Genomic DNA, 22,636 nt, shown 5'->3' on the forward strand with positions numbered 1-22,636 from the left:
AGAGCTTTCACAGCAGAACTAAAGGTCATCACAATGCTTCGATATCTCGCCACTGGGAAAATTAATTGGAAAGAAAAGGAAACATTTATTTTTGATTCATTGTCAATATTGTTTGTTTGTTTTGTATTATTTTGTAGTTTATGGTCAAAATATACACTCCCATTGTCCACTTAAATATTTCTAAGATATTTCTTTATTCTTAGACAAGGTATTCCCTTCCGTGATTGGTCATTTCTATGGACACAGAAATGACGTCACCTAAAATTCTGTTTACGGCACATAGTAATGTCGTAATTCAGCTCTGAGTGTGACACTTAAGATTCAGTCCTACACTTCGCTGAAAGTGTGAGTAAGATGCTTGATACCTAACTTTTAAGTGCAGCTTTCAGCGAAGAATTTCTTTACTCATAAGTCAACTCTTAGCAGACTTCTTAGGAGTAATTCTAAGACGCTTGATAAATACGGCCCCTGGGCAAATTAAGGGCCGGACATTCCCCAAAAATTATTTTAGATCTTTAAGATGGAAACTGTAGCTGCCATTATGATCTGCAGTGATGTTTTCACTGCAGATTTTTACAACAAAGTTCTAAAGCTTAGTGAAATATCAGATATATCAGATAGAAGGTGTTTTTTTATACCCTTTGCGCTCATATTTCGCTGTTTGTTGCATTTTTGTTGCATTGTTTCGCTTGATTGTAAAATATGTCGATCAAGAGGATGTGTGACATGTGATATGTTGTCAATATTCAGTGTTTTATCCTTTATAGTTCATATTGTAAATCCCACATTCTTTATTTTCATGTACATTTTGGGTGTCTCATTTAGTAAAAATTTTTTTTAAGGCGGTCTGTCATAACGTTTTTAGCATTTAATCAGACATTATTGTGAGGTTTTGTATTAGTGTTCCTAAAAATAGATATACCAGGCACATTTTTTTCTCTAAATGTGGCCCCCCGAGGCAAAATAATTGCCCAGGCCTGCTCTAACCACGAGGCCACTGAGTGGTGTTTGTCATGATTATTATATTTTCTCAATTTTATGTTGTAATTATTTTTTTTGATAAATTATTTACGTATATTTTATTGTGACATATATTTTAAAATGTGTTTAAATATTTTTTAGATGGTGTTAATGAGTTATTCTGCAGTATGGACGCCTCAAAGGTGGCCTTTTCCTCAACCCTCAGTGCCATGCTATCTTTTGTTATTGTCAGTAGCGCTGTGCATACATGCGTGCATGTGTGTTTTCTCCTATTATTTTTTTTGGTGTAAAGCACTTTGTGTTGCCACTTGCCTGTGCATGAAAGTGCTATACAAATAAAGTGTGATTGATGACTTAATATATGTACTTTTTGATTTCATTAACTAGTACCTCTAAAGCAGGAGTGTCAAACTTGTTTTATTTGAGGGCCACATTGCAATAATTGAGGCTTGCAACAGTGAATATGCAGTACAGGCCAAAAGTTTGGACACACCTTCTCATTTCAATGCGTTTACTTTATTTTCATGACTATTTACATTGTAGATTGTCACTGAAGGCATCAAAACGATGACACCATGGGAAGTGAAAACCATTTCAGGTGACTACCTCTTGAAGTTCATCGAGAGAATGCCAAGAGTGTGCAAAAAAGTAATCAGAGCGAAGGGTAGCTATTTTGAAGAAAGTAGAATATAAAACATGTTTTCAGTTATTTCACCCTTTTTTGTTAAGTACATAACTCAACATGTGTTCATTCATAGTTTTGATGCCTTCAGTGACAATCTACAATGTAAATAGTCATGAAAATAAAGAAAACGCATTGAATGAGAAGGTGTGTCCAAACTTTTGGCCTGTACTGTGTATAAATATAAACATATAATCACTTCATGATATTATTAAACAATTGCTCATGCATTTATTATCACCTTGCTTATGAACAAATTGATGGATAATTTGCTTTGAAATCATAGGTCAAGTTGACAAGCAGATATTTAGGGATTCTTGATAACAAGAACATGTTTGGAATATCCTATTGTTACATAACATTCAAGTTAGAAAATATGCAATTGCATCCAGTACAGGTTTTCTGTCAACATTGAAAAACAAATAAATTTAGCAAAACAGAGTGCTTTATTTCTTGTTTGTATTGTATTTATTCTACTTGTGATGCTTATTGCAGTGGTTCTCAAACTTTTTTTTTTTTTACCAAATAGCACCTCAGAAAACACTTGGCTGGCCAAGTACCACCATAATGACCAACATTAAAATACAGTAGTGAAATATTCATTAAAACAAGGCAGATGTTTTATTTCAATGTACCGTATTTTTCGGACTATAAGTCGCAGTTTTTTTTCATAGTTTGGCCCGGCTTCAGTGCAACTTATATATGTTTTTTTCCTTCTTTATTATGCATTTTCGGCAGGTGCGACTTATACTCCGGTGCGACTTATACTCCAAAAAATACGGTATTTAATATTTTGGTCACTGTAACATTACACACAGTTTGACACGTGTTTATTTTCCATTATCCAAACACAGTGGTCCTGTGTTTGAATATAGGAAAATAAAACACTGTACTTCAATAAAGTGATTATTTGTCGGACCACTAGATCAGGGATCGGATATTTAGGGATTCTTGATAACAAGAACATGTTTGGAATATCCTATTGTTACATAACATTCAAGTTAGAAAATATGCAATTGCATCCAGTACAGGTTTTCTGTCAACATTGAAAAACAAATACATTTAGCAAAACAGAGTGCTTTATTTCTTGTTTGTATTGTATTTATTCTACTTGTGATGCTTATTGCAGTGGTTCTCAAACTTTTTTTTTTTTTACCAAATAGCACCTCAGAAAACACTTGGCTGGCCAAGTACCACCATAATGACCAACATTAAAATACAGTAGTGAAATATTCATTAAAACAAGGCAGATGTTTTATTTCAATGTACCGTATTTTTCGGACTATAAGTCGCAGTTTTTTTTCATAGTTTGGCCCGGCTTCAGTGCAACTTATATATGTTTTTTTCCTTCTTTATTATGCATTTTCGGCAGGTGCGACTTATACTCCGGTGCGACTTATACTCCAAAAAATACGGTATTTAATATTTTGGTCACTGTAACATTACACACAGTTTGACACGTGTTTATTTTCCATTATCCAAACACAGTGGTCCTGTGTTTGAATATAGGAAAATAAAACACTGTACTTCAATAAAGTGATTATTTGTCGGACCACTAGATCAGGGATCGGCAACCCAAAACGTGGAAAGAGGCATATTGGACCAAAAATACAAAAAAACAAATCTGTCTCGAGCCGCAAAAAGTTATTATTACACAATTGTTACTGTTATGTCACAGTCCACACTATGGTGAGTTCAAGAACTGCCGAAATTAGTAGGACAAAACTATGTTCACCAAATACTCTGCATGAGTGAAGCATACACACAAGCGTGAACTGCTGAAGCCTGCTCAGATGAGAGGCCAAACATGTTCTAAGACAAATAGGATGGATGTAAATCTTACAACAATTCACGATTCAATTCAGAGTCGATTCTCGAATCAACACAATTGTCCATTCAAACTGATTCTCGCAATGCATTTAAAACAGGTTAGAAAAGTTACATTTTGCTGCTGACGTTCGACATATAGTAAGCACGGCGATGGCATAAAAAGTGTTTTTTTTAATTGATTCTTAAAAGAAAATTCTCGCATTAGAATTGATTTAGAATTGGAATCAATAAGAATTCAGGTGTGAATAAAACATTTTCAGCCCCCTTACAGAACAGTCTAGTTGCAATGGATCGAATGCCCTGAAAATTTGTCATTTTTAAGACAAAGAGTGTCCGGCTTATTGTGGGGGTTACGTTCTGGATCCCCCAAGGTAGACGAAGTATGGATGCTATTTATTTTATGATTTTTACGAATATTATATGATTTTAACGCCTTTAAAAGCCCTTCACACAGCGCTCAACTTGCTCCATTGCATCTTAATAACTATCCTGCTGGGGTATGTCTTCACCTTAAACCCCAAAACCAGTGAAGTTGGCACGTTGTCCATATATTCAATTGAATAGACTGCAAAGACAAGATACTTAACGTTCGAACTGGAAAACTTTGTTATTTTTTGCAAATATTAGCTCATTCGGAATTAGACGCCTGCAACATGTTTCAAAAAAGCTGGCACAAGTGGCAAAAAAGTTGAGGAATGCTCATCAAACACTTATTTGGAACATCCCACAGATGAACAGGCAAATTGGGAACAGGTGGGTGCCATGATTGGGTATAAAAGCAGCTTCCATGAAATGCTCAGTCATTCACAAACAAGAATGGGGCGAGGGTCACCACTTTGTGAACAAATGCGTGAGCAAATCGTCCAACAGTTTAAGAACAACATTTCTCAATGAACTATTGCAAGGAATTTAGGAATCATCAAAAGGTTCAGAGAATCTGGAGAAATTACTGCACGTAAGCGATGATATTACGGACCTTCGATCCCTCAGGCGGTACTGCATCAAAAAGCCACATCAGTGTGTAAAGGATATAACCACATGGGCTCAGGAATACTTACAAAAAACCACTGTCAGTAACTACAGTGCATCCCTACATCTGTAAGCGCAAGTTAAAACTCTATTATGCAAAGCGAACGCCATTTATCAACAACACCCAGAAACGCTGCCGGCTTCGCTGTGCCCGAGCTTATCTAAGATGGACTGATGCAAAGTGGAAAAGTGTTCTCTGGTCTGATGAGTCCACATTTCAAATTGTTTTTGGAAACTGTGGACGTCGTGTCCTTCGGACCAAAGAGGAAAAGAACCATCCGGATTGTTATAGGCGCAAAGTTGAAAAGCCAGCATCTGTGATGGTATGGGGGTGTATTAGTGCCCAAGGCATGGGTAACTTACACATCTGTTGGGGACGGCGTGGCGAAGTTGGTAGAGTGGTTGTGCAGCAATCGGAGGGTTGCTGGTTAGTGGGGTTCAATCCCCACCTTCTACCATCCTAGTCACGTCCGTTGTGTCCTTGGGTAAGACACTTCACCCTTGCTCCTGATGGGTGCTGGTTAGCGCCTTGCATGGCAGCTCCCGCCATCAGTGTGTGAATGTGTTTGTGAATGGGTGAATGTGGAAATACTGTCAAAGCGCTTTGAGTACCTTGAAGGTAGAAAAGCGCTATACAAGTATAACCCATTTATTTATTTATTTAAGGCACCATTAATGCTGAAAGGTACAATCAGGTTTTGGAGCAACGTACAATATGTTGCCATCCAAGCAACGTCTTTTTCATGGACGCCCCTGCTTATTTCAGCAAGAAACTGCCAAGTCATGTGTTACAACAGCATGGCTACACAGTAAAATAGTGCAGGGTACTAGACTGGCCTGCCTGTAGTCCAGACCTGTCTCCCATTGAAAATGTGTGGCGCAATATGAAGCCTAAAATACCACAACGGAGACCCCGGACTGATGAACAGCTTAAGCTGTACATCAAGCAAGAATGGGAAAGAATTCCACCTGAAAAGCTTAAAAAATGTGTCTCCTCAGTTCCCAAACGTTTACTGAGTGTTGTTAAAAGGAAAGGCCATGTAACACAGTGGTAAAAATGCCCCAGTGCCAACTTTTTAGCAATGTGTTGCTGCCAATAAATTCCTAGTTAATGATTATTTGCAAAAAAAATGTTGTTTCTCAGTTCGAACATTAAAATATCTTGTCTTTGCAGTCTATTCAATTGAATATAAGTTGAAAAGGATTTGAAAATCATTGTGTTCTGTTTTTATTTACGAATTACACAACGTGCCAACTTCACTGGTTTTGGGTTTTGTACTTTGGATCCTGCAACATTCTTTCAGACTAGAAGTGTCCTATGTAAGTCTGTGAGCATTAAGAGCTGAAGCCTGCTTAGATGAGAAGGTGAAATGTCTTCTAAACAGTCCAGACGTGACTGATCAAAACAGTGGAAAAAATGACGGCGTACATTTTTTTTCAATTGTCACCATGTTGTCCACTGATATGTTCGTGGGTGTCAAGTGAATACTTGGCACGTCCTACTGTAGCTGAGCATGGCGAGCAAAATGATGAAAGCTTCTTTAAAAAAAAAAAAAAAAAAAAAAAAAAAAAAATTGTTAACGTACCACTGATAGTCACACACTAGGTGTGGTGAAATTACCCTCTGCATTTGACCCATCCCCTTGTTCCACCCCCTGGGAGGTGAGGGGAGCAATGAGCAGCAGCGGTGGCCACGCTCGGGAATCATTTTTGGTGATTGAACCCCCAATTCCAACCCTTGCTGCTGAGTGCCAAGCAGGGAGGTAATGGGTCCCATTTTTATAGTCTTTGGTATGACTCGGCCGGGGTTTGAACTCACGACCTACTGATGTCAGGGCAGTGCGGACACTCTAACTGTGATGTAATGCAGTTCTACACCACTGCAAAAGCTGCAATCAACTGTCACCCATTAAAGTTGCACAAAAGAAAAGTGTTCAAAGCCAAGTTGTAAGTTTGAAGCCATGTGTGCTTCAGACTTCCACACACACAGTACAGTGGCTCCAGGATGGACACAGCACGTTTGGTTCCAATTAGAGCGTCTCGACGCTGACCTGCTGCCCCGTGTGCAGTAATGTGAAACCAAGCCTGTGGCGCGGAAGGAGAGGAGCAGAGCTGCTGCTGCTGCTGCCTCTTCTTCCACTCAGGACCTTGCAGGCTCAAGCACACAGCAGCTCACACGGGAGTGCAATGGCCGAGGAGTAGGAGGCTTTCTGTCGGGCATGTGCGAGTTGTCAAGATGGACTGTTTGTTGTTGATGTTCTCCGGGAGGCGCGACACCGCAGCCGTGGGTTGCTGTCAGGCTCCCGGCCGCCAGAGGAGACGAGGCTGCTGGAGGTGGACGCCTCTGTTGGCGGCCGTACTGATCAGCCTCCTGCCTCAGAGCACGGCGTTCCCCTCTTGGAGGACCGAGGTATGCTGGGACAACTTTTGGGAAATGTACTGATGATAATGATGATGCACACAAGTCTAATTGGTACTGTCATGTGGAGAGGTTTTCTTCCAGGTATCTTTTCCCCCTCTAAAGTAGTGGTACAGGTAAAATCAGTGAGGCTGCAATTACTTTTTGACTGAGGAGTATTATCGAATAAGTCAATCATTAACTGTTTGGATATTAGCAGCTTTTCCAGATAGGTAGATGGATACTACATACTATATTACATGAAAGCCTTATTGTAATTGTTAGGCAATAAGCTATTTGCACTCAATATATATTATGTTTATATTGAAGCAATCAACAGAACTCCTGTACTTTATTAATTGCAACTGTCAAATTTAATAACTGAATAAAAGAAATAAGTATTCATAATACCTTATATCCTTTTTATAGTTTAATTACCATAAAAATACGATCATCCATCCATCCATCCACTTTCTACCGCTTGTCATATTATAGTAAAGAAATACAAATCTAATATTATTTGTGATATAGTAAATAAAACTAATAAAAGTATTTTTTTTTCTATGTATTTTGAAAGGCAATTATAAATTATAAACTATTATATTATGGTTTATATATACATACATCCCTCTCTCTATATACTGTATATATTATGGTTTAAATATATATATATATATATATATATATATATATATATTATGGTTTAAATATATATATATATATATATATATATATATATATATATATATATATATATATATATATATATATATATACGTACATATATACACATTTACACACAAACATATATACACATCTACACACACACTAACACACATATATACATATATATATACATACATACATATATACACATTTACACACAAACATTTATACACATATACACACACACTTATATACATATATATATATACAATATATACTGTGTATATATATATATATATATATATAAAAATAGACACACACACTTATACATACATATACACACATTTATACACACACACATACATACACAAATATATATATATATATATATATATATGTGTGTGTGTGCATATATTTTCTAAACTTACAGAGTTATTATATGTATTAAAATACAATGTGGTATTATTCAGTATTTATATAGTTAGTGTATAATACTACTAATTATACTATTAATATCAAAAATGATTGATACGTCGACCTTTCTAAATACATTAAAACATTTTTTATAATTTCTTGTATTTATTAGAAATAATATAAAACAAGGTATACATCCCGTCATAGACAATAATAATAATAACATGTATTATAGATAAAGTACGACTTTCTACAGTTCTTGGTAAAAGACGACAAGCACTATTTAGATCAGGGGTGTCAAAGTCAAGGCCCGCGGGGGCCAGATGAATGAATTATCTATGGCCCTCGGGATGATATTGATTTGCACGCACCAATACTCCATCAGTGTTGGCGCTAGGAATTTTCAAAATCAAAGGTCCTGGGTTCGATCCTGCGCTCGGGATATTTCTGTGTGGAGTATGCATGTTCTCCCCGTGACTGCGTGGGTTCCCTCCGGGTACTCCGGCTTCCTCCCACCTCCAAAGACATGCACCTGGGGATAGGTTGATTGGCAACACTAAATTGGCCCTAGTGTGTGAATGTGAGTGTGAATGTTGTCTGTCTATCTGTGTTGGCCCTGTGATGAGGTGGCGACTTGTCCAGGGTGTACCCTGCCTTCCGCCCGATTGTAGCTGAGATAGGCTCTAGCGCCCCCCGCGACCCCGAAGGGAATAAGCGGTAGAAAATGAATAGATGGAAGTCATAAAAATGGGGTCCCACAGTATATTTTTGGGTCCCACTTTTGTAAGCGTTTTGAAAACAAATGACAAATGTATGCATTATCCTGTTATATCTCACATTCTATATTGTGTTTTGGAAAAAGGTTGTCTTAAGCGTTAATTTATTAAAAAACATAATACAAAAGAAAACACATTTTTATGCACGTGTATATGTATTCAGTTATAAACATTCATTCACTTTCTTCTTTCCTTCTTGGATCTAAACTTTACTGCTGCCGGTATTTTTTTCTATATTTTTATTGTAATATTTTCAGAATGTGTTTGTTCTATTTTTGGCCAAAGTAAGACAAAGAAAACAATCTGAAGTTGTCTTTATTTTTTTAGTTTTAATGCCATGATTTTAATAGTCCGGCCCGCGTGTGCACAGATTTTCCTCCATGCGACCCCTGAGCTAAAATGAGTTTGACACCACTGATTTAGATGAATTACACAAGAATGAGGCAAAGCACCATGGGAGTGGACTTATAACTCCTCCCATATATGTAAATAGTAAGACATGTGATGTGGTGCTTGTTGTACAGTATATAACAAATGACAGTTGGTTGGAGTGTTGCAGCTGTCCTTTTGCATGAACCGTAAGAGATCAAACACAAACTGGCCGGTAATATATTTTCCCCTGACTGCTGTGAGGTGGATTTTTCCCACTCTGTCACTCAGTTTTGACATAAATCCATAACTAATGACACCGTTTCGTAAAAATGATTCAGAATCGATAAACATGGTGACTAACGAGATCCAGTTGTAGATGTCCATATCGCAAGGATGATATTTTACTGATGGGAACTGTGGTTCCCTGAGCACCAGGAATCACAAGGAATGACTTTATTTCATTTCCTTCGCCTGGCGCTCTCATTACGTGTCCATCAAGAGTGCCGCCACTGCTCACGGTTACATAACATCCTGATTGAGATAAGCATCTTCTGTGTATGTCAGGAGGGCCAGACAGACAAATTAAATTAGTACCTAATGACTTTTTTTCATCTCCTTCAGAATATTAAAAAAAAACAGTAATATCCAAGTAAGGATAAAAGCCAGAATCCACGGCTGAGGATCTGGCGTCGCTTAAAGATTCCCCAGGACGTTTTGTTTAAAATGTTTGCGCTTGTTTAGTCTACGGCGCTTCGTCGTTTATGGTACATCTTTTCTGAGGAGCACGGGAAGAGTTTGAGGGAACAAAACAAGTAAGAGAAAAAATCTGTGCTGGCTTTGCCACGTTAACACCTCAGGAATGACTTCTTATTTATTAATGAGGGAAATAAATGGAGCTGGATGTTATCTTTATGTGAAGTTGAAGTACAGGCCTGTGTGCCTTCAATATTTGGCAAAGGAAAAGAAGGAAGCACGGCATCTATTTATCTTGATTGGGCGAGGCCGACACAGGAAGTCAGCAGGGAGGAAAATACAACAGTGAATAAAGGCTCTTTGCTCAAAATTAAACGCCAAATGTGATTTGCAGGAAGCCTCAATATGAAAAGGAAAAAAACTCTTATCACCTACAGTACAGGCAGGGGCGGACTGGGAATTAGGAACTGGACTTTTTAACCCAGACCACGCCATGATTTACATTTTCACCTTAAAAGACTATAATTTCATGGAGGAAGCGATAAAATGAAGAAACGGGAAAGTCCAAGTCATGGTTTAGTTATTAACCAAGACAGAAGTATCCAAAGTGATACAAGAATATTTGCAGCTTTGGCTTAGAGCAGTGATTCTCAAACTGTGGCACGTGTTTCATTACTGGTTTTTGATTGATTGATTGAAACTTTTATTAGTAGATTGCACAGTAAAGTACATATTCCATACAATTGACCACTAAATGGTAAAACCCGAATACGTTTTTCAACTTGTTTAAGTCTGGGTCTACGTTAATCAATTCATGGTATGCGGGCTTCATCGAGTGATATGCCAAAGATTCACTTGATAGTACAGTGTTTTATTTTCCTCTATTCAAACACAGTGTTATTGTTTAAACTGTGTGTACTGTTACAGTAGCCAAAAATATTAAATATACTTGTTAAATAAAACCTCTGCCTTGTTTTTAATGAATATTTAGACCTTCTATGCTACTGTATTTTTATGTTGGTCATTATGGTGGTACTTGGAGAGCCACTTTTGTTCTGAGGTGCGACTTGCTGAAACAAATTTGAGAACCACTGCCTTAGGGTATATTCTTAAAATACAATTTCAGCATAAAACTAAACCAATAAAAAAAGAAAAATGGAAAATAGTTGTGAATGTGGATCCTGATATTATTATTAATAAACACAAGTCAGGGTATGCTTTCTTTGAAATTTTCGTTTTAAGAATGGGAATTGAAAAACAAAAAACGATAGTTTATCTGAATTTGATTTTGAAATTCAAAAAGTTACATTGAAAAACAAAAGCATTCTTTTTAGGTGTCAACAAAGCAATAACTAGATATAAAAACACAGCTTGATTTTCATTTTATATTTCATATAACAAAAATAAAATTCATCAGGCAGCAGGAACAAGCCTAAATTTAGTTGTTTTTTTTAAGTTTTAAAGTTGCTACCTAAAGACAATACTGAAGACAGGCCTGTAGGACATACACGGTTGTGTTGTATCCTGCATTTACATATAAAAACATTTTAATCCACAATATTTCTGACGCAGGATACAACACCACAGTTTTTTCTTACAGGCCAGTGTTAATAATATTATTATATATTATTATATTATTAGTATTATTATTAATAATACTAATAATATACAAAAATATACATATGCTTGGTATATTTTTATTTCTGACTGGTGATTTACATTTTTGTCATATGAAATACAAAATGAAAATCAAGCCATTTTAAAAATCAATTTATTGCTGTATGACACAGAATTTTTTTAAATTTTTTTATTTTATTTTAAATTAAACTCAAATAAACCAACCGCTTTAGTTTTTAAACTCTCATTCATGGAACGAAAATTCACTGACTAAAACATACACTGAGACACAAAGTCCCTCCGGGATTTTGCTGTCTTTTTTTGTGATTCCCAACAGCTTTTTCAGAATGTTGCGGCAAAATTTGCAAAGTTTTAAGGCTTTTTTTAAAATTATAAATAACATTGAATCGACTTGTGTTTTTATGAATTTTTTATCAATGTTTGAACTGTTAATTCTGACCTTACCCTAATAAAAGTGCAGGATTTCAAAAAACATTGAAAACAAAATACTTTATTGATGTTTTACACATTTTATACTACGCAGACTAGTAGACACTTGATGGCAGTAAAAGCACATACTCAGGTGTCATTGTCAAATTACTGTACTGTTTTAATTAATTATAACTACCAAATTTTTCGGACTATAAGTCGCTCCGGAGTATAAGTCGCACCAGCCGAAAATGCATAATAAAGAAGAAAAAAACATATATAAGTCGCACTGGAGTATAAGTCGCATTTTTGGGGGAAATGTATTTGATAAAACCCAACACCAAGAATAGACATTTGAAAGGCTATTTAAAATAAATACCGGTAAAGAATAGTGAACAACAGGCTGAATAAGTGTACGTTATATGACGCATAAATAACCAACTGAGAACGTGCCTGGTATGTTAACGTAACATATTATGGTAAGAGTCATTCAAATAACTATAACATATAGAACATGCTATACGTTTACCAAACAATCTGTCACTCCTAATCGCTTAATCCGATGAAATCTTATAAATCTAGTCTCTTACGTGAATGAGCTAAATAATATTATTTGATATTTTACGTTAATGTGTTAATCATTTCACACATAAGTCGCTCCTGAGTATAAGTCGCACTCCCGGCCAAACTATGAAAAAAACTGCGACATATAGTCCGAAAAATACGGTAAATTGTAAAAAAAAATATATAAATACAAAAAGAAACACCGCCAAAGGCTTCCTTATTGTCTGTTGTCTGCTCTGTCATTCACTGACATTCTCCATGTTTATTTTACGCTTGAACAGTGTTTTTCCATCTTCAACATTAATTTACGTTCCAACATATTTACCCCCAGCATGTTAAACGCATTTGTGAACTGTTGAGAATGATCAATAGCAGTCATTTTTGTAGTTAAATGAGAGACAATGAGAGATTATCATCACCTGCCATGTAAATGCTGCCTCTTTGCTAGGTCAGCATTGCCAATGAAAATATGTTTTTAATTGTCTTACATCGATTAATAAAGGCTCAAAGGCTGTAGGTGTAAAGGCTAAATTATTATTTAAAAAACTTAAATAAATGTGTACCGGTATACACAACATTACCCGGAAGGCTTAGCTCTGTAGACAGGAACCGGAAGTAGGTCTGAGGATATGCAGGACAATTGTGCCATTTGAGCAATAAATAGTTTTACACTTTGCTGTTCCTGCTTTTCCTACACAAGAAACAAACATAAGTTTGATTAGACAGTGGACAAGTGCGTTTCAGCGCCGCTCAGAGACAAATTAGATTGGCGAAAATGACACGTATTGGACATAACGTGAGGTGAAGCTGCGAGCTTCAGATAATTTACGGGGATTGGTCGAATTTGCGTAAATTGGCACAATTGCAAAATCCACCAGGGACTGTATAAACCAAAGTTATCAGGCAGGATGTTTGTTGTTTGAATATATAAATAACTTAGCCTTTAACCTTTGGATTGGCTTTAGCCTAGAGCAGGGGTGTCAAACTAATTTTAGATCGGGGGCCACATGGAGAAAAATCTACTCCCAAGTGGGCCGGACTGGTAAAATCACTACACGATAACTTAAAAATAAAGACAACTTCAGATTGTTTTTTTTGTTTAAAAATAGAACAAGCACATTCTGAAAATGTACAAATCATAATGTTGATAGGTTTTTTTTTACACTTACATGTTGCGATTAATAGTATTTGATCTTTATTTGTCGTTATTTATACTTTCTGAATAAATTATGTGATAATGTTCATCAATGAACTCATTGATGTGAATTTCCAATCTATAAAGATAAAAAAATATCAAAATCAAACTACAGGATGTTATTTATGTAGTTTGCTCATTTGAACATCATGTGGTTTATTTATTTTTTTACATATGTAGCATAATCTACAAAGATACAAAGAATTGCTATTGCAACATCTAGTGGTCACATTTAGAACAGCAGTTTCCTTCAGAAAAAAAATTTGATTAATTTTTATACTTAGCAAACTTATCCCGCGGGCCGGATAAAACCTGTTTACGGGCCTGATCCGGCCCGTGGGCCGTACGTTTGACACCCCTGGCCTAGACCTGCTCAGTGGCCTTGTGGTTAGTGTCCGCCCTGAGATCGGTAGGTCGTGAGTTCAAACCCCGGCCGAGTGATACCAAAGACTATAAAAATGGCTTCAAACTTACAACTTGGCTTTGAACACTTTTCTTTTGTGCAACTTTAATGGGTGACAGTTGATTGCAGTTTTTGCAGTGGTGTAGAACTGCATTACATCACAGTTAAGAGTGTCCGTCCTGCCCTGAGACCAGTAGGTCGTGAGTTCAAACCCCGGCCGAGTCATACCAAAGACTATAAAAACGGGACCCGTTATCTCCCTGCTTGGCATTCAGCATCAAGGGTTGGAAGTGGGGGTTAAATCACCAAAATGATTCCCGGGCGCGGCCACCGCTGCTGCCCACTGCTCCCCTCACCTCCCAGGGGGTGAATAAGGGGATGGGTCAAATGCAGAAGACAAATTTCACCACACCTAGTGTGTGTGTGTGACAATCATTGGTACTTTAACTTTATATAACTGGCAGCCCGAGGGCCAAACTCAGCCCTTGGAATGACAGTTTAGGAGTTCAGTTTAAAACACAGGAGACTAACATTTTTGAAGTATATTCTTAAAAACAGAGCTCTTCTGCTGTATAGAGGAACTTGGACCACAACAAACACATTGCAGTGACATTTTAACCTCCTAAAGGCCAGCATCCACGACAGTGAGCACTTGTATTTTGCATAACAGAGTGAATTTATAACTCTGACAAAATGAAAAGACCAAAAACAAATGTCCACTACAGAGGATGCTGGTTCTGAAAATAACAACAGTGTAGGGAGAAGTCCAACACTTCGGTCCTTCGCATTTTGGAAATGTTGCCTCGCTACAATTTTAGTCGAATAGCCCGGGCCTACAGTATCACTACACGGCCCTCAGAGAAAAAAAAAGATGTGGATATGACCAGACCTTTTTTTTATCATTTAATCTGACATTCAGTACATTTACATGGGCCAAAAATAAATGATTGTATAAATTTGATTGGAAACACTTGTTTAAAAGGCATTTAAACGCCTTCATCGGATTGCCTTTTTTAATTTTTGATTGAAATTTTTAAAAGACACTTCTATTGAAACAGGCTTTCACCGCACTTTTGTCCTGCGAGCTAGCATTAACCACATTACAGTCACAGCACAAGCAAACAAATTAATGCTACAAAAGCTGAAATAAGTCAATATTATGGATTCTTTAGGAATACAAACTTACCTGCAGAACATTCCAGAAAAAAGCAGTAATAGCATTGTGTGACACATATGAAGGTTAAAAATAGTCTTGTGTAACTGTTTACTTCTTAAATGCTGGATTGTAGGTTATACAATCTATTTTGGAACGTGCATCCCCCTGGGAGCCAGCAGAAGACATTTGCATTTTGCATGACATGGCTAGGCACAATTTTTGCTTTGTACCTTGATGTGCTGTAAAGCGTTCCCTGTGCCTGTTTTGACTCTTGTGCACTTCCTTGACTCACTATTTTTTTTAATCCCTAAGAAAAGGCCTCTTTACCTGCACAGTGTGTTTCTAGTCTCTGCATCCTCGGGTGCATGCTGTTTTAAGTCTCTGCATCCTGGGTTTACACGCCGTTTTCTGTCTCTGCATCCTGGGTTGCACGCCGTTTACAGTCTCTGCATTCTGGGGTCCAGGTCGATATGAAACCTAACAGACCAAAAACAAATGTTCACTGTAGAGTACACTGATTCTCAGGAGGATAAAGGCAGTATACAAAGCGATCCTTATATCATGGGCTTTAGGTATTTGTTTGAAGAAATGGAGTGATCCCCACATGAGCAGGAGGCACTCACCTCTTTTAGGAAGACACTCAAGAATGTGGGTGCAGAGGGCGGAGCTATCTGCCTGAAGTAAAAGAGATATGAGAATCAGAATCAGAATCAGAATCGTTTTATTGCCATTGTTTGAGAACGGGTTCACAAAATAGGAATTTTTCTTGGTGCAATCGTGCAACATAAAACACATATAACACAGATTTGGTAATAACAAGAGCTGTAACTGAGCTATCAGATCTTGTTATAGACTTAGAAGGAATTCAAAGGAGCTACTGTTAGGAGTTATTTTTCATGTGTCTGATGGCCGAGGGGAAAAAAACTGTTCAGGTGGCGGGAGGTGTGGGTCTGGATGGATCGTAGTCTCCTGCCTGAGGGGAGAGGGGATTATAGTGTGTGTCCAGGGTGAGAAGAGTCAGCTGTGATCCAACCCACACACCTCCTGGTCCTGGAGGAGAACAGGTCCTGGAGGGATGGGAGCTTGCAGCCAATCACCTTCTCAACAGCATGTACGATGCGCTGCAGTCGATGCTTATCCTGGACTGTGGTGCCGGGTAACCACACGGTGATCGAGGAGGTCAGGATGGACTCGATGATGGCTGAGTAGAACTGCACCAGCATCTCGGTCGGCACCTTAAGTTTCCTCAGCTGCCGCAGGAAGTACATCCTCTTCTGGGCCTTCTTGATGAGGGAGCTGATGATCAGCTCCCACTTGAGGTCTTGGGTGATGGTGGTGCCCAAAAAACGTAAGGAGTCCACAATGGAGACGGAGGTGGGAGAGTCAATCAGGGTGAGGGGGGATGGTGGGGCTGTGAAATTCCTGAAGTCCATGATCATCTCCACTGTTTTCTGGGCGTTCAGCTCCAGGTTGTTGTGGCTGCACCAGGACGCCAGCCGGTCCACCTCTCTCCTGTAGGCGGTCTCATCGCCATCCGAGATGAGCCCGATGAGGTTAGTGTCATCCGCAAACTGGAGCAGTTTTACGGACTGGTTACTGGAGGTGCAGCAGTTTGTATACAGGGAGAAGAGCCAGGGGGAGAGTACACAGCCCTAAAGAGCACCAGTGTTCGTGGTTCGACTGTCCGAGACAATCTTCCCCAGCCGCACGTGCTGTCTTCGGTCTGTCAGGAAGTCATTGATCCAACTGCAGAGGGAGTCGGGCACGCTGAGCTGGTAGAGCTTGTCTTGTAGCAGTCCAGGGAGGATGGTGTTGAAGGCAGAGCTGAAGTCCACAAACAGGATCCTAGCGTAGGTTCCTGGGAAGTCCAGATGCTCCAGGAGGAAGTGGAGGGCCAGGTTCACTGCATCATCCACAGACCTGTTGGCTCTGTAGGCGAACTGCAGTGGGTCCAGGAGGGGGGCGGTGATGTCCTTGAGGTAAGGCAGGACCAAGCGCTCAAAGGACTTCATGACCACAGACGTCAGTGCAACCCGCCTGTAGTCATTAAGTCCTGTGATCCGTGCTTTCTTGGGGACAGGGACAATGGTGGAGGTCTTAAAGCAGGGCGACACACGGCATAGCTCCAGAGGGGTGTGGGATGAGGGTAGAATGCACAAAACAAAAGCTGTATTTGCATTAGCAGTAGTATAGAAACACATATAAACAAGATATTAGTACCGGTATAAAGCCATACTGTAGGGATGCATCATGGTATGGGTTACGTGGACCCATTCGGTTGCTTAAACTTGGGTTAAAATGTACCCCAATAGTGGAACCATGTGCTTTCACCCAGCCAGTCAGTGAAATGCATGATATAATTGTCATGTATTTCATTCAGGTAACACAAAATTGAGAGAAAAAAATATGGATATATTTTCTAGTGAGTAATTTAACGAGTGTCCCAAAGGGTTAAACAGCCCTATGAATCAGCCTAAAACACGTTAAGAGAGTGAAATGTTCCCATTTGCATGCCTTTTCTGGGTCACCGTCCTATTTTGGGAAAACAGGATTCATCCCTGAAGCCCGTCACCATAAAAGTGACCGATAATATGGAATATTGCGGTCAAGACAAACCAAAACCTGTTTGTTCGGTCACAGCTTATTTAAGACAGCATTAAACCGCAAGGCAAGCCTGTCGAAGCAGCACAAAGAGGCTCTAATCCAGGTGTTATTACCTGGAATTTGTACTCTAAAGACACATTAGATAGGGACACCGATCATTCTTCGGTGTTTGGAAAGCACTTCCACTGCTGACCTCTTTATTTTCCGTGAGGTGCAATTTCAGTGCATGAAAACATAGTAAGTGTCGTACTTGCAAAGCAATGAAATAGTAGCAGCCTATCTAACTGCTGTTACGGTTATATGACAAATGGAATTTATGCCTGCTTGCTAAAGTCAAAGCCTTCTGACGCTTGTATTCAGCCAGAAAAACAGTCATCTATCTGCCTCAATTTCCTCACAAGCTTCCTCAAACCTTCTTTCGGGCCGAGCTGCCAGAGCTCCTAAATTCTCTTTGAGAGAGTCGAGGCTGTGTGAGGTGATTAATCAAAGGTTTCTCTTTGTCCAAGGAAGAAGCTTACACCACTGTGTTGCTCATCGGAATGCGCAAAGAGGCCCACTCGCAAGTGCTTCACCTCTCCAGGAACAAGCGCTACACCCTCACCCCGGAGCAGCTCAAATGGGACAAGCTCAAGCTCACATACAAGTAACCTCATCCATATTTGCTACAAACTACTGTCATTAACTACTAATTGGCACCAATTTGCAAAAACACATACTTCTTGCGTACTCGGTGGATCATCTACGATCAAACACAAAACATTCCAGGATGTCTCAACCTCCACTTTGTTCATATTGAAAACGATTCCCGTAGGAAATGATGGAAATCAAATTTGTCCGTTCCAAGGTCAGACTGACGCCACCATAAAATGTTATTGCACAGGCAATAACATTTTTCTCAACATTTACATTCGAAAATAAGGTAGATTTCCAGGGGAAAAAAAGGGCAGAACACATTAGGAGCTGCACAGACTAGTCGACTTTAAGAGCCACAATTAAGTTTTTTCATTGGCGTTGAATGATCACAGAATTTTGGCATTATGCAGTATAGTCTTTTGCGCTGATGTGGGTAAAGTAGCCAAACTCAAATGTGGTGGTCCCCAACCAGAGGTGTGTCGAGTAGCCAAGACTTCCGTTACTTTAGAGCAGTGCTTCTCAATAATTTTTTTGTCACGCCCCACACCCCTAAATTTAAATACAATTGAGAACCTTATATTTATTTATCCGTAAAAAAAAAAACATTATGTGTTGCCTGGGCTAGCACCAACATGCCACCTAGCTGAGGACATGTATATTGTATTCTCACGCCCCACTGTATAAGAAGTACTGGGCTAATGATAGTTGGTGTGTGTGTAAGAGAGACACTGCTACAAACATATACTACAAAAATGCACATTTTACAGTCACTTGTGTTATAACAGGGTTTGATTGATTGATTGATTGAGACTTTTATTAGGAGGTTGCACAGTGAAGTACATATTCCGTACAATTGACCACTAAATAGTAACACCCGAATACATTTTTCAACGTGTTTAAGTCGGGGTCCACTTAAATTGATTCATGATACAGATATATACTATCAGATATATACTATTGTTAGCATATGCGCAGCTATAACATAAAAAGACTAATTTACTGCAACGTGTTTTCTCTAGTTGGAGGTTGAATTTTTGTAGGCTGAAACAGATGACAGCGCATGATATAAATGTTCTTTTTCATAGTTTGTTAAAAAAAAAAGTGTGCTGACTGACTCCACTGCTGCGGGGATGTAAATATGTCACTTTTTACAGGAGCACCAATATTTTTGAGTGTGGCGACTGCCATGCTCCGTTTGATGGGTGAAATGGAATCAAACGTCACTTGTGCTTATGTTGTATTGCTGAAACAGAGAGAATTATGTGTCCAAAACAATTTACAGTACAGAGTACAGACCGAAGGTTTGGACACACCTTCTCATTTCAATGCATTTTCTTTTCTTTCAATCAATGATCAATCAATCAATGTTTATTTATATAGCCCTACATCACAAGTGTCTCAAAGGGCTGCACAAACCACAACGACATCCACAGTACAGAGCCCACATACACTTTCATGACTATTTACATTGTAGATTGTCACTGAAGGCATCAAAACTATGACACCTGTGAAGTGAAAACCATTTCTTCTTGAAGCTCACCGAGAGAATGCCAAGAGTGTGCAAAGCAGTAATCAGAGCAAAGGGTGGCTATTTTGAAGAAACTTGAATATAAAACATGGTTTCAGTTATTTCACCTTTTTTTGTTAAGTACATAACTCCACGTGTTCATTCATAGTTTTGATGCCTTCAGTGACAATCTACAATGTAAATAGTCATGAAAATAAAGAAAACACATTGAAATGAGAAGGTGTGTCCAAACTTTTGGCCTGTACTGTACGTATTTGCAAACAGTAATCAATAGATTCAAATAAATGTAGCTATCGGAATAAAACTCATTGTAACTAAGTGGACAAATAGTGTTTCTTCTTCACAAACACTCAAGTAAAAGTAAACAGTATGTTACATTAAAAACTACTCTGGCAAGTACAATGTATCCAAAAAGTTACATAGGTAAATGTAGCTCATTACTACACACCACCTGTGTCATCAACACACTGCAGACAGCGCGACACGGCTTCGCCCCAGTCAGACAGCAGGCATGACGACACTGACATTTGCGCAAGAAAATTGGTATGTGATATCAATTAAACAAACAGGCCAAAAATTCAAATGAAAATGAAGAGGGGTGTACAAGCTTGGATTTGTCTTTTTTCCCTAATTTTTGTGTTTTTAACATGGGTAAATAACATTAATAAATATGTAGCGTTTTATTGTGAAAATCATCCGGCTATATATTGCTTGCGTGTTGTACTTCCTGTACCGCTCTACCCATATTAATGCAAATTTGATTTGCTTTGCTCTGACATTCGGTTAAAATGGTGTATTTGCTGGTGGTAGTTGACACATTACAACTAGCAGCTGTATCGGAGCAGGTCACGACAAACACACACTGGGTGGGATTTAGGGTAAGGCGTATGTTAAGTTAATGTTAAAGGTGATTTCTGTGCATGACTAGAATACACGTTGTTGCAAAGAATTCCCTCTTCTTAAGTTTTTATTTATGATGGGGAAAAATATGAATGATGTCATCGGTGACTAGTCGACCTTAAAAAATCTTAACTCACACATGTGCAGCTCCCCCACGCAAAAAAAGTATTTTTTGCTGATTTTATTTTGAAAGCCTGATTTAAAGGGCTGCTATGCCGACTTTTTATCAAGCGGATTGGAAGCTAAGGAATATTAAATACGGGAAAAATATTGAAAGGTGAAGGCGCCCTAAAAGCGGGGCAAAACAAAGTAGGTTTCCCAGGGAAAAAAGGGAGGCTTGACAACTATTGGTGAGTCTCTTCACATAGCGGACCACAGCGGTGTAAACTACATTATTTTATCATTGTATTTCTTTATATCATTAAATTGTACTGAGCAGCAAATACAGAGATGTTTAGATTTAGTTTTTAACATCCGGTTCTATGGTTATCATTGCACTTATCCTGTTTGCCATCACTCAGTTTGTGTTGGCATCACAAACACAAAAAAGCCCCAAAACAGGAAAACACACTGGTCCACTGGTAAATGTTTTAAGATGCAGTTTGACCTTTAGATTTTTATGCCACTAAAGAGTTATGTTTAATCTGAAAATCTTGGTAAAATTCAAATTTTGATTTGCTCGACTTTATATGTGAAAGACCCAAAATCCTGCATGAATTCACACTTTTATTGAAAGTGGCAACAAAATGTAAATCTGTCTTCCATAATTCTGTGAGCAAAAAGTGATGACTAATGTTAGATATGACCTCGAGTGCTATTTACACATGTATTACTTTGTTATTGAAAAGGTAAATGACAGCGCTACGTCTAAAGTCAAATAAACACGCTTAAAGTCGCATTATACGCCTTTCGACCAAATATTTCATCGTCAGTATCAGCAGAGCGACAAAAGCTGTGCATGAGTGTTACATTTACACTTTTTTAAATCGTTGGTAGCCTTATGTGGTGGCATCACAAATGAAATGAAAGAAAAGCTAAAGAAAAACTCTGGTTTAGTGAGATAAATCCATATATATATATATATATATATATATATATACATACATATATATACATACATATATACATATATACATACATACATATATATACATACATATATATATGTACATATATATGTACATACATATATACATATATATATATATATACATACATACATATATATACATACATATATATATGTACATATATATATATATATATATATATATATATATATATACATACATACATATATATATATATATACATACATATATATACATATATATATATATATATACATATATATATACATACATACATATATATATATATATACATACATATATATATATACATACATATATATATATATATACATACATATATATATATATATACACATACATACATACATACATACATACATACATACATACATACATACATACATACATATATATATATATATATATATATATATATATATATATATATATATATATACATACATACATACATACATATATATATATATATTCGGACTATAAGTCGCTCCGGAGTATAAATCGCACATGCCGAAAATGCATAATAAAGAAGGAAAAAAACATATAAGTCGCACTGGAGTATAAGTCGCATTTTTTGGGGAAATTTATTTGATAAAACCCAACACCAAGAATAGACATTTGAAAGGCAATTTAAAATAAATAAAGAATAGTGAA

General features: G+C 37.7%; 1 protein-coding gene across 1 annotated transcript in view; it reads left to right on the forward strand.

Annotated features, from left to right (window-relative positions):
• The first annotated feature begins 6,621 nt into the window (after positions 1-6,621).
• Positions 6,622-22,636, forward strand: part of mmp23ba (matrix metallopeptidase 23ba) — a 26,660-nt gene continuing 10,645 nt past the window's right edge. The window contains exons 1-2 of the mRNA XM_061975332.1: positions 6,622-6,932; positions 18,316-18,452. Coding sequence (XP_061831316.1) covers positions 6,759-6,932; positions 18,316-18,452 — 311 coding nt within the window. The 5' untranslated portion in view covers positions 6,622-6,758. The remainder of the gene's footprint in view (positions 6,933-18,315; positions 18,453-22,636) is intronic.

This window comes from Nerophis lumbriciformis, linkage group LG01 (genome assembly GCF_033978685.3).
Source record: "Nerophis lumbriciformis linkage group LG01, RoL_Nlum_v2.1, whole genome shotgun sequence".
Lineage (NCBI taxonomy): Eukaryota > Metazoa > Chordata > Actinopteri > Syngnathiformes > Syngnathidae > Nerophis > Nerophis lumbriciformis.